Here is a 13,060-nt window from a genome sequence, read left to right on the forward strand (position 1 = left end):
CCTTTGAATTTTATCTGCAGGGCACACTGGATCTAATCCTTTGCTCTGTGTGTTTCTTTTCTTTCCCCAGAACCATGTGAGGGACATTGCTGGGGCACAGGACACGCACGGGGAACACGAAGTTTGCCTTTCCCAGGATGGATCAGAGGAAGAACTGGCCTCGGGTACCGGACTCCGATGGCTGGTCGGTGGCTTTGCTCTGTCTCTTTTTGGCATCGCTCTCCCGAAATGTGTCCAGCAACACCTTGTTCAGCACTTTCCACTCTGAGAACCGGGACTGGACGTTCAACCACCTGACTGTCCACCAGGGCACCGGAGCAGTCTACGTTGGAGCTATCAACAGGGTTTACAAGCTTTCGGGTAACCTCACCATTTTGGTGGCTCATAAAACTGGTCCTGAGGAGGACAATAAATCCTGCTACCCACCCCTCATCGTCCAGCCATGCAGCGAGATCCTCACCCTCACCAACAACGTCAACAAGCTGCTGATCATTGACTACTCCGAGAACCGGCTGCTGGCGTGTGGCAGCCTCTACCAGGGGGTCTGCAAGCTGCTGCGCCTGGACGACCTCTTCATCTTGGTAGAGCCCTCGCACAAGAAGGAGCACTACCTCTCCAGCGTCAACAAGACGGGCACCATGTACGGTGTGATAGTACGCTCGGAAGGTGAAGATGGGAAGCTCTTCATCGGCACAGCGGTGGATGGGAAGCAGGATTATTTCCCCACCCTCTCCAGCCGCAAACTTCCCCGGGACCCAGAGTCGTCAGCAATGTTGGATTATGAGCTCCACAGTGACTTTGTCTCATCCCTCATCAAAATCCCCTCAGATACCTTGGCCCTTGTTTCGCACTTTGACATCTTCTACATCTATGGCTTTGCCAGTGGCAACTTTGTCTATTTTTTGACTGTCCAGCCAGAGACCCCAGAGGGTGTCTCCATCAACTCCGCCAGCGACCTCTTCTACACGTCTCGCATCGTCCGTCTCTGCAAAGACGACCCCAAATTCCACTCCTACGTCTCTCTGCCCTTTGGCTGCGTCAAGGGGGACACGGAGTACCGCCTCCTGCAAGCAGCCTACCTCTCCAAGCCAGGAGATGTGCTGGCCAAGTCCCTCAATATCACGGCCCAGGAGGATGTCCTCTTTGCCATTTTCTCGAAGGGACAGAAGCAGTACCACCAGCCACCCGACGACTCCGCGCTCTGCGTCTTCCCCATCCGCACCATCAACGCTCAGATCAAGGACCGCCTGCAGTCCTGCTACCAGGGGGAGGGCAACCTGGAGCTCAACTGGCTGCTGGGGAAAGACGTCCAGTGCACGAAAGCGGTAAGGATGCTCCACCCGTGGTAGCCCTTGAGCACCAGGGTCAATGCCTGGCCCTGTGGCACATGAGTTTGTGGAATAGGACCAATCTTTCAGCTTCCCTGAGCACAGAACAGCCATACTAGTCCTTTTCCTCTTTAATCCCTGTTGTTATCAGTGTGTTGGTGATGACAATGAAAGGAAGGGGTAGCGTTAAGGCAGATGAATAAGGGAGTGCAGCTTGCTGGAGGTGTTTGCTGGGGCTCTGGAAGGTAGAGGAAGGCTCTTGCCCTTCCCCGAGCAGGAGGGTGGTATCAACAAACTAACAAGATAAATACGAATGACAGTTGCATCTTTTTGTGTTTTTATTCCGCTGATTTCTTTAATCTTGATTCACATGCAGATTGTTCCTGGGCTGACTTGAGAATCCCCAGGGCCTTCTTCTGCCAGGCATATTAAGTTTGGCTGGTGGGAAGTGATAAACGTGGGTGAAATGAAATGAAAGAGGGAAGGCAAGGAGAAACTTGAGCTCTGGCTTGCAGAGGGGAGAGGTGAAATGAGTGGAGGAGAGAGTTCCTGCCTGGCTGCAGTGCCTCGGGCAGCGAAGGGAACAAGCCATTGCAGAGGGTGGCAGGGTTCCTGGGCAGGGGGTTGCCTGCTGGTGGCTCCCACCCTGCTCCCAGCATCGTTGGCTCCCCTCCACGTGAACCCGGGTGTGTGGGGTTGCCCCGTGCTCTGTTTCACTCATGGCTTCCCCAAACTTTTGTCTTTCCAGCCAGTCCCCATCGATGACAATTTCTGTGGGCTCGACATCAACCAGCCCCTGGGGGGCTCGACGCCGGTGGACGGGGTGACGCTCTTCACCTCCAGCCGGGACCGGATGACTTCTGTTGCCTCCTACGTCTACAACGGCTACAGCGTGGTGTTCGTGGGGACTAAGACTGGCAAGCTGAAGAAGGTAAGCTTATTTCCACGGCTTCAGAGAGCCAGGATCCATTTTTCATCTCTCGGGAATCTCTGACGCGCGTCGCTGCTGCTGTGTCTTACAGATATTTCCCAGTGTGAAACTGGGAGCCAGTCAGGGGCAAAACTCACAGGGTTTGGGTCAGAGAGAGGGTTGAGTTGCTGAGGCAAAGTTCATCCATCGGCGCTGGCAGTACAGAGTGGTGTTGCTGTGGTCTCTTTGGAAGTGGAGAAGTGCCAAGCCTTGGGGAAGGTGCAGCAGAAACTGCTGCAGCCTGGTCCTGGGAAAGGGACCAAAGGAGTCACACCGTTCCCATTGCTCTGCAGTGTTACAGCTCCAGAGCATCCCCTTGCATGGGCTGAGGGCACCTTCCCATGCTTCCAGCAGCAAAGCCTTCAGCAGTGATCTCAGCACCATCCCAGCTCACGCACACATCTCCAGTTACAGCCTTACCCTGGTGTTTGGGGTTCTTTCATGCCTTTTATCATTCAGTGAACTGTTGTCTGTGTGTTTGTGGGCCTAATGCAGAAGTTATCAGGGCAATAACGGGCCTGTGATTAGAGACAAGTGAGGAGCTGGCTTGCAATTTCTGAGTTTGAGTGAACCCCACCAAGCTGAATCCAAGGTCTTGGGTCTTTTCTCTTGTTGACACACTGATGGAAATCTTGCAGTAGTTCTGAGTTGTTTCCCAGCAAACTTTCTGCAGCTTGGGTGGAAGACCATGAGTTAGAGAGCTTTGGATGATGGCAAAATTGCTGATGGTGGCAGGATGTTTGGTGATGGAGAGGTAGGAATGGGTTAACTTGGCTGCTTTTGGAAACCGAGCCTCAGGGCAGAGTCCTACTGCTTCTCTCTGCCTCTTCCCTCCTGCTCTTCCCTCTGACAGTTGGATGATTGATCAGTCCTGGAAGATAACATTCCTCCCTCTCTGCATCACAAAGCTGGGCCTAGTTGCCCAGGGCAAAGAGATGCTCCCGCTGGTTTCCTCCACCAGCGCAGGGGGTGGGAGGCTCCGGTGGGTTTTGGGATTTTGAAGTCAAACTGTGATTATATAATTATTTTTTTTAATCCTTTATATCTTCTGAGCTGCTCTCCAATAAACAGCGTGCAAAGGCTGGTCAGGCTTGGTGGTAGTTCTCTTGAGAGTGGTCCTGGCTAGTCCTCTCTCAGGAATTCCATATTTAAAATGAGTGTGGAAATGGCCTTGGGGGGTGTAAGTGAAGGGGAACCCCCCGGTGTTGGTCTTTAGAGATGCAGCTCCTCAGTGTGTGCTGGAGTCTGATCCAGCTCCAGCAAAACCAGCCTCAGAGATGCTGCCCTGGAAAGCTGAGATCCTTCAAATTAACCTAAAATATAAATGATAGCATTAGGTGAACCCGCTAAATGCGGGTCCTGCTTCTTCCTACCGGGGAAAGAGTTAACAGCATGTAATCAACAGCAGGCTGTTAATTTTTTTGTGTCCTTAAGCAGCAGGGAATTTCTTCCTCATCTATCCAGGAAGACACAAGGACAGGCAGATACTACACTTGAATGTCTGCATCATTTTAATTACATTAGTTCATTAATATTCATCCAGCACTTTACAAGTGCTGAGTAGTAGTAAATGAGGTGCCTCCCTGGTGCCTATCGAGTGTCAGTGGGGCAATTTTGGACATGAGGTGGGGGGAGTGGGGTGTGAGCAGAGCCCTCTCCTCCCTGCCCACCCCCTGGCATGTGGGAGCGAGGGGATTTTTCCAGCTAAATGGATGGAAGAGGCAAATTGTATTGCAAATGCATCATGCTATGGAGGTTTGAGCCAGGCAGGCAGCCCGGTGCTGGCTGTTCACAGTGGTTTTGGGGGGATGGTTTGGGGGGGCCAGGGGAGGTGTCTCATTTAGAGGCAGTTAAAGGCAGCAGCTTGTGCCGCACGCAAGGTATTTACTGGTGCCTCCCATGAATTATGTAGGATCACAGAAGAAGCAGACTCTCCAGCAGGGGTTTAATTCCTTGGTCTATTCTACATTGCATGGCTGCCTTTTATGAAGTGGAATCAGTCTATTCGTGCCCATCCTCTCCAGTCTGCCCAGTGGCTGGGCAGGACTGGGGCGATGGGGAAGGAGGGATGCGGGAATCTTTCGCGTTTTACTGGTGTTTGATCCCGTGGCATCCAGGCTCTGAGGAAATTGGTTCATCTCTCAAGGAAATTCATTCCAGGCGTTGGCTGCAGTCAGCCTTTCATGGCATCTGCAGCCCATGAGACCTTTGCCTCCTCTTACCATTAGCTGGGGTGATCACGGTCCTGTCCTCTGCTGTGTGGGGCTGGGGGAATATTGTTCTTCTTAGTAAATCTTTTGTCATTTGGCGTGTGGGATTATCTTTGACATGGCCTAAGAGAGGTGGCATGGAGCTCGGGAAGCAGCTTTGCGTTGAGCTGTGGGGCTCTGGGGGACTGGCTGTGGAGCAGGCACTGGTGACCCCATGGGAAGTTATAGGTTGTCTCCAGGTTCTGTGTGTGCTCCAAGGCCAGACGTGTCTCAGAGTCAGTGGGTGCTCAGGATGCTCAGGGCTGTTTCCATATCTCTTCTTCCCCAGATGTGAAGTGAGGCTGGTAAAAATGTACGCACCTCTGGAAGTGCCAGAGATTTAGAGATAGAAGCCTTGTCTTCTCCCACTCACCCCCCTGCACATCTACCTCCACAATTAATGTCTGAAACCCCCATCACACCCATTCCCTCTCCCGCAGCTGTTGATTTACTTTGGAAACAAGCTGGTGCATCAGTCTGGGGTTTCAAAGACGACACTTTTTTTTGTAGCTGGAGGAAAGAAGTCAGGGAGCCAGCTCTGAAATCTTTCAAATTTGTCTGTGCTTCCCCAGTGAGAATTCATTACCGAAAATGCTGCGTTATCTCACTGATGTCCTTCTTCCCATTAGCTCTTCACCTCACTGCCTCGTGCGGGTTCCCTGGGAGAGCGGCGGCTGCTGCTGCTTCAGCCTCTCTCCTCTGAACGAGCTGAATGCTGATGGTCCCCACATCCCTGCCTGCCCCACATCCCTGCCTGACCTCCAAAGGCCAGCCCCATGTGTGCTAGTTCTTTCCCTTCTGTCTCTCCTGGGTACATCTCAAGTCCTTTTTTTTGCTCTTTTCAGCAGCCAGCGCTGGCTGAAGTGTCAAGGGAGAAGTTTTCTGCCGCCTCGGCAGCCCCATGGCTTGGCTGGCAGCTTTCCCCAGCTCAGCTCACCACTGGCTTTGCTGGTTTGGGACCCCCATGGGGTCTGGGCAGGTCACCCGGGGAGCCCGCATGGCCCCGTGGTGAGTTCGGCGTCGATGTGCTGTGCCGGAGGGGTGTTGGTGCCACTGACAAATAAGTCAATAATATCAGATAAATCAGCTTCCAGTGAACTTGGCATCTTTCCTGCGGGCAACCAGAGCCTTCGCTGGGGCCAGGGTTTGAGTTTGGGGTTGAGGGTGTGCTCGTACCCGCCGTGGCTGCCCTGGGTGGGTTTGGCTGCTCCTCACAGAGCTGGGGAGCATCATCTGTCCCTGCTTACTATTGAAGGGAGAGGAGGCTGAATTGATGGATCTATTCTCCATTAGAACTCAGTGCTGGAGGAGGAAAATCCTGGCTGGCTCTTGTGTTGATCCCCCTGCGTGTGGGGCAAGGCTCGGGCAGAGGACATCTGGTGCATGTCCTTTATAGAATCAGAATTGCCCAGGCCGGAAGGGACCTCCAAAGGCCATCTAGTCCGCCCCCCCCGCAGTCAGCAGGGACACCCCCAACTAGACCAGGTTGCCCGGGGCCTCGTCGAGCCTCTCCTTGAATATCTCCAGGGAAGGGGCCTCAACCACCTCCCTGGGCAACCTGTTCCAGTGCTCCACCACCCTCACAGTGAAGAACCCTCTCCTCATCTCCAGTCTAAATCTGTTCCCCTCCAGCTTGAAGCCATTGCCCCTCGTCCTGTCACTGCAGGCCTTTCTAAACAGGTTCTCCCCAGCCTTCCTGTAGACTCCCTTCAGGTACTGGAAGGCTCCTATTAGGTCTCCCCAGAGCCTCCTCTTCTCCAGGCTGAACAACCCCAGCTCCCTCAGCCTGTCCTCGTAGCAGAGGTGCTCCATCCCCCAGATCATCCTTGTGGCCCTCCTCTGGACCCTCTCCATCAGGTCCATGTCCTTCTTATATTGAGGGCTCCAGACCTGCACACAATACTCCAGGTGAGGCCCTCACCTGTTCCCTGGCAGCCTGCTCTTCTTGAGAACCACTGTTCCTCAGCAGTTCTCTCTGAGAGGCTGAAAAGCAAACGTGCTGATGATGCCGTGACCTTTTGGATAAAGCACCGGTCCGTGGGCTGCAGTTCTCCCTGGAGCTCGGTGGTCCAGCTCTCCTTTCAGAGCATCTCAGCTTCCTGGCTGGAGGGGTGAGGAGGGGAAAGGGGTCATGTTAGAGACGTAATCCTTCAGAATTGTGGATTCCTGCAATAAAGCAATTTTCATCGAGCAAAATTAGAAGAGACATTAATGCAACAGTTAAGAGCAACTAACTGCTGGGGGGAGATGTGTCGGCTTGCTTGTTCTGTTTATGGGCTTCATACAATTCCATCAATATTGATGTGTGATGCCTTTGATTTTGACACTAATCATTGCTAGGAATTAAATTTGCAGCCATATAATTAGGACTGCTATTAATAGGGCCTCAAGCTAAGCACTGCTGTGCTAGTTGTCTTTTTCCTGATGGAAAACGGCATCCACGGAACTCAGCTAATGTGGTTTGCCTGTTAGATGCTGAGACTGATGTGAAAATTATACTTGCTATATTTAGAGGGGCTCCTCTGAAAGGCAGATACACGGGAAGGGTCTGACAGGGAGGTTTCCCAAGAACTGCACTGGAGCTGCCCTTAAACTTCCGAGTAGTTTGCTGCTCTTCTCTTAAGACACATAGACTTGGTGGGAGAGAAGGGCTGCAGGAAGGAAGGAGTAACCCACAGTTTGAAGGGCTGCTATCACAAGCCTTGTTTCCTCTTCAGCTCCCCTTCCTCCTGCCAATCTTTCCCTTTATTTCTCCCACCCGGTGCTGTTTTGACTCTCTCTGTCCCCGTTTCATCTCCCCAGCTGAGCGCCGAGGCTGGGCGAGCAGCGCGGCTCACCGCTGCAAATCAATCTTGTGTTTCATCCCGAGAGGTGTGTTTCTTATTAGATCTAATAAATCAGCCAAGTGCCCTTCATTCAGCTTGTCAATGGAGGACATTGTTTGTGATCAAGAATAAATAAATGTCTCTTCTGTGTCTGCCAGTGTGCCGTCTATGAGTTACTTTGCTGTTGTGCTGTGTTTCCTGGCTGTGGGAGAAATGTGGTTCCTTCCTCCTCACCATCCCTCGCCCACCTCCCCTGAGCTGGGTACCCTCCGGGGTGGCACACAGGGAAAAGCAACAAGGGTGAGGTTATACCTGGTTTCCACCCAGCACTGAGTCGCTCCAGTGGTAATAAGGCTTTGATCTGTGTCCTCGAAGGTGCTGGGAGGCCACGCTTCTCCTGCTGGGGTGTTAGAGCTTTCCAGGCTGGGTCTGATGGCTGGGCTCTGCCTCCAGGGGTTGCTTCTGCAAAGGAAACTGAAAATGCCTCGTCTGTCTCCAGTGGAAACTTCGGTGCTACAGGCAAGGACCCAGGTTTGGTGATTTCAGGTGCCCCGAGGTGGAGCACAGTGTGTGCATCTCGGTTCATACCTGATCCTCAGGGATAAACGGGCGTCAAGACGTTGTTCTGAGCTCCCATAACACCCTGTCCCCATTGCAGCTTGGATCAATTCTGGCACACAAGGTCACCTGTGAATCATAGAATCAAGGAATGGTTTGGGTTGACCTTAAAGACCATCCAGGGACACCTCCCACCAGACCAGGTTGCTCAAAGCCCTATTCAGCCTGGCCTTGAAGAGCTGCTTGGGGTGGGTCTGGAGGAGAAGTGCTACAGAAGAATAAGTGTGAGTAGTTTCCATGATTGGAAACACATTCCTGTTTGCCTGTGGGATGGATGTCTGGTGTGTAATGTCTGGCCTTGCCCTCAACGGGGGCGAACCCCAGCTTTTGGAAGGGACAGTGATAACTGATTGGATTGCACAGTCGGGGGAAAGGTGAACTTTAAGTGTGTTGCTGTGTCTCGGTATGTGATAGTTTTATTCAGCTTGGCTGATTTAATTTGTTCCATTAGTGGGAATAAAATAGGTCTTTCACAATGAAATATACGTCCAAACCTGTCCTTATCTGACTTCATTCTCTGGATGGTTATCTCATCTTTTTAATTTATCTTTAATTATCACCCCCCACACACATTCCATAGCACTTTAGGAAAAAAGTGGGTTGCGTCAGTGTGTGGAGAAGCCAAGAGGACATCAGGCTGTTGGTGAACAGATGAAAACCATCCATTTGCCTTCCAGAGGAGATGACCGGTGTTGGCTGGAGGTTGTAGGGTCAGGTGCTTTTCTGATTCAGAGATCGATCCATCGCCCTCCCAGCACAGCCCCCTGGGTCCCAGCAGAGGTGTAAGGTGGTGGATGATTCTTGCTTGACAGGAGAACTTGTTTAATTGAAAGGTCTGAGAAGCAAGTCTCCGTTTCTTGCCCTAGGACGTGAAATAAGGGGGTGTTTGTTTGGTGCTGTGTTGCTGCTGTTTTGCTCTGGCGCGGTTGGAGAAGCTGAGATTCCTTTTCTCCCTAAATAAGGATTTTTCAGTCTCAGTCAGTAATTCCCTTTTGCGTCCATCTGTGTATAGAGGGTGCTGTCAAACTGTGACCCCAGAAACGTCTCCTCAAAACACTCAATACTCCCTTCTTATTGTTAGCAGCCAGAAGTTGGAGTCCTACTTATTAATTAGCATTTGTGCAAGGGAATATGAAAAGTGATGGACGCCAAAGGAGAGCACTAATGTGTGTGTTTCAGGGCTGGGGAAGGGACAGAGCTGCCAAGTCCCTCTAGACTCTGGTTTTGAGCAGTTGGGGAATGTCCCCACCACCTCTTAATGGCATGAAATTGTCCGCCTCGTCTCCCAAGATTACTTCTCCAGTTCTGTTATCTGTTGCCTGGCAGAGGAAGGGAAATAAGAGGGGGGGAATAAAAAAGAGAGAATTTGGGATGTATTTTTCTAGCTGCTGGAGAGCTGAGGGGCAGGTGTTCAGGAAATGCTCTGTGTGTGAAACTGAGCCAGGTGGGCTTGGAGTCTGCTTTAATCTGTTTCTTGGCTCATGAGATGGCGATGACTCTGGTTCTCACTCGGGTTCAGGCACCTTGAAAAATCAGCTTGAAATTATGGAGTGCAACAATTACATTTTATTCATTTCCAACCGAAGTGGAGTGAGTAAAGGCTACGAGTGGCTGGACAGCCTTCTGGTTGAGAAACAGCCTGTCTCGGAGATCCCACCAGCAGTGACCAGCACCCCAAAGGCAAGGGGTTCTGTGTGCCAAAAGGGGTTTCTGTTGGGGAGGTTCATCTCTGGGGTTTGGACATGATGCTCCCCATCAAATGCTCTTACTGATGGTCTTATCCATCACAAGGGAGGGCTAGGTTCTGCTGGTGATGCTCGTGGGAGGATTCCTGCTCCCAGGGAAGGGGCAGGAGGAGGATGCTGTGGCTCCCGTGCTGCTGGGCTTCCCCTGCCAGCATCTGCAGACTGGCACCCCCAGGGACCACGTCTCCCTTGGTGCCTCCCTCAGGTGCACACAGCCTCAAACAGCCTCCAGTTTTGGGCTCCCTACCATAAAACAGACATTGAGGGGCTGGAGCGGGTCCAGAGAAGGATAACAAAGACGGTGAGGGGTCTGGAGAATAAGTCTGATGAGGAGAGGCTGAGGGAGCTGGGGGTGTTCAGCCTGGAGAAGAGGATGCTGAGGGGAGACCTTATTGCTCTCTCCAACTCCCTGAAAGGAGGGTGTAGAGAGGGGGGGGTCGGGCTCTTTTCTCAAGTCACAGGCCACAGGACCCGAGGAAATGGCCTCAAATCGTGCCAGGGTAGGTTCAGGCTGGATATTAGGAAAAAATTTTTCACTGAAAGGGTTCTCAGCCCTTGGAATGGGCTGCCCAGGGAGGTGGGTGAGGCCCCATCCCTGGAGGTGTTCAAAAGACAGGTTGATGCAGTGCTGGGAGGTATGGTTTAGTGATGATGCTCCTTGTTTGTTGTGTGGGTGTCTATTTTTGTCAAAGTTAGGTTGACGGTTGGACAAGATGATCTTTAAGGTCCCTTCCAACCTAGAAGATTCTGTGATTCAAACCAGAGAAATGTCTCATGTCTCACCTTTCCCAGTGCTCCCGGGTTTTTCTACGAGCAGGATTAAAGCTGAGAGGGGACACCTGAGGGTTAAGGGAGATTTGAGGTGCATCAGTACGTGAGCTTTGGGACTAGTTACCAAAATAACTGCTGGGAAATAGTTACCAAAAAGGCTGTTTTCTCCCCTTGTGCACATAAGGGTTTTTTTCCTTCAACATATTTAGAAGATAATTAATCCCCACACCTTTTATAAGAAAGAGGTTTTATCTCCTTTATGAGCATGAAGTGAGGCAGAAGTTATTCCTCCTCCGTTCCGTGCTAGAGGCAGAGCTACGCTTTCATCTGGTTCAGTAATGCATTTCTTCTTGAAGTAATCTTGGTGAAAAATACCCGGAAATACCAAACAGTTTTGTGAATTCATGTTAGTTTTTTTGTGTTTGTCCCCTGCTTTCCTCCGAGTGGGAACCTGAAGAAGTTGCTGTGTTCTGGATGCTGGTGGGGCTTGGGGGGAGAGCAGTGCTAGACTCCTGCCTTTCTATTTATGAGCCAAGAAGTTCATGCTTTCTTAACTATATATTTTTTTTTCTGCAGGCTTTTAAAATCCTCAGAGGTCAAAATAACATGAGTTTTGGTCCATTTGTAAGGTCTTAAATCCCTGGGTGGCAGGAAATACTGTGAGAAGACCACATTATGTTGCTTTTATACATGCCTTCTTGAGGCAAAAAACCCAAATGTGGCAAACGCAAAGGTGCTGGGAGAGACAGGGGAATCCAGAGGAAGAGTCCCAGGGGCTGCCACGGCCCCTGCGCCGCTGCTGCTGCAAAAAGGATGGGATTTGGGGAAAATGGGGACGGAAATGCCATCCAAAAGCAGCAGGGCCGTGGCTGGTGATGGGACTTGCCATTAGGCTTTCCCTCGCGGGTCTGAGTGATGCCGCCGTTAATATTTCCTCAATCCCCCAATCAAGTTTACCACCCATTGTTGTTACGGTTGCTTTTTGCTGCCGGCCGGGACGACGGCAGCGTTAGCTGGGCCGTAAAATACTGCAGGGTTTGTGGAGGCAAATCCATCACTTCAACGTCTGCCCCATATTTATGGACGTGCCGGGGCAGGCGGGGATTGGATGCGGCCAGTCTCTATATTAGCATGAGTCCATTACGCCTGTTATGATGCATGGTCTCCCCACCTCCCCCTGCCTTTTTTATTACCCTCTTTTCATTTCTGCCGAGATGCATGGACGGGCAGATGCCTACATTTCTCTGGCCTTTGGGGAGCTCTTTGCAGGAGCCCAGCCCGAGCCATGGAGGGGGGAGAGGAACCTGTGGCTGGGAGCTCCCAGGGGATGGGGAGCGTGGTACCCGGGGGATTTCTGCACTGGGGACGTGGTGGGGCCACAGGCTCTCCTGGCTGTGACTTGGACAAAAATAACAACAAAATGCTAAGTCTAAATGTGACTGGTTATTCCCAGCAGTGGCAGCAGCTCCTGGCCCTTGTCCCAGGCACCTCCAGCAGGAGGCTCAGGTTATTCTTCTCATGTTGACCACTTGTTTGATGGGGCTGGCATTGAGTATGTTACTCAAACTTATATGTTCTGCTCTGTAATTTGAATGTGCCCGTTGTGATTTATGCCCCTGTCCACAGCTGTGACCCACCTGGGGCAGTGAGCCCTGAGGACACTGGAGGGACCTGTGGCCTGGGACTGAGGGGAGGTGGCCGTGACCTCGTCTATCGGGCAGTTCTCCATCCTGGGCAGGTCTCCCCATGAATCCACTCCCTGTCTCTAAAATGATGATCCTTTTCCCAGCTCTATGCTCCAGGGCCTCCTGCCAGCTGGGCAATCCCATCACGAGGGGATGATGGCTGGTGGGGACAGAGCTGCCTCGGGGTGACCAAAAGCCATCACAGGGTTTGCATGGGGATTTACATTTCACTGTGAGGGTGGTGGAGCACTGGAACAGGTTGCCCAGGGAGGTGGTTGAGGCCCCTTCCCTGGAGATATTCAAGTAGAGGCTCGACGAGGCCCTGGGCAACCTGGTCTAGTTGGGGGTGTCCCTGCTGACCGCGGGGGGGTCGGACTAGATGACCTTTGGAGGTCCCTTCCAGCCTGGGCAATTCTATGATTCTATGATACATCATGTTCCTGGCCAGGGCTGAGCTGAGGGCAGCTCTCACCAGCGCTACCAGTCCATACTGGGGCCAGGGGAGGAGAATGAGGGACTAATTGGCTGAGTGAGGGTTGAGGGTTCCTCCACGATGTGTGTGAACAGGAGAGTGCGGGCAGGAGTAATTAGTAAGTGTTTTTGGCAGCGTCTGTCCCGTCGTCCCCTGCCTGCTCCTCAGCTGGGGACCCTGCCACCTCCCCGGGTTGTTCCTTCTCTCTCGGTTACATGTCTCTGCATCAAACAGATACATGCAGATGAAAGTGATGTGCACTTAAGATGAATGTACACATCATACAGCATAGCTATTATACAGCGTGGTGTGTTCTTTTTTTTTTTTTCTTTTTTCTTTTTTTTTTTCATGGTAAGCTGCTAAATTATTTATTGTGTGCTGGGCTTTAATCTCCTAA

At 51.8% G+C, this 13,060-nt stretch overlaps 1 protein-coding gene across 2 annotated transcripts in view; it reads left to right on the forward strand.

The window, feature by feature from the left end:
- Positions 1-13,060, forward strand: part of PLXNA2 (plexin A2) — a 217,552-nt gene that overhangs the window by 32,865 nt on the left and 171,627 nt on the right. For both annotated transcript variants that reach the window (XM_014948566.1, XM_014948565.1), the window contains exons 2-3: positions 71-1,325; positions 2,077-2,259. In XM_014948566.1, the coding sequence (XP_014804052.1) occupies positions 138-1,325; positions 2,077-2,259 (1,371 nt within the window). In that variant the 5' untranslated portion in view covers positions 71-137. The remainder of the gene's footprint in view (positions 1-70; positions 1,326-2,076; positions 2,260-13,060) is intronic.

Source organism: Calidris pugnax, unplaced genomic scaffold, assembly GCF_001431845.1.
Source record: "Calidris pugnax isolate Ruff unplaced genomic scaffold, ASM143184v1 scaffold91, whole genome shotgun sequence".
NCBI classification, from domain to species: Eukaryota; Metazoa; Chordata; class Aves; order Charadriiformes; family Scolopacidae; genus Calidris; species Calidris pugnax.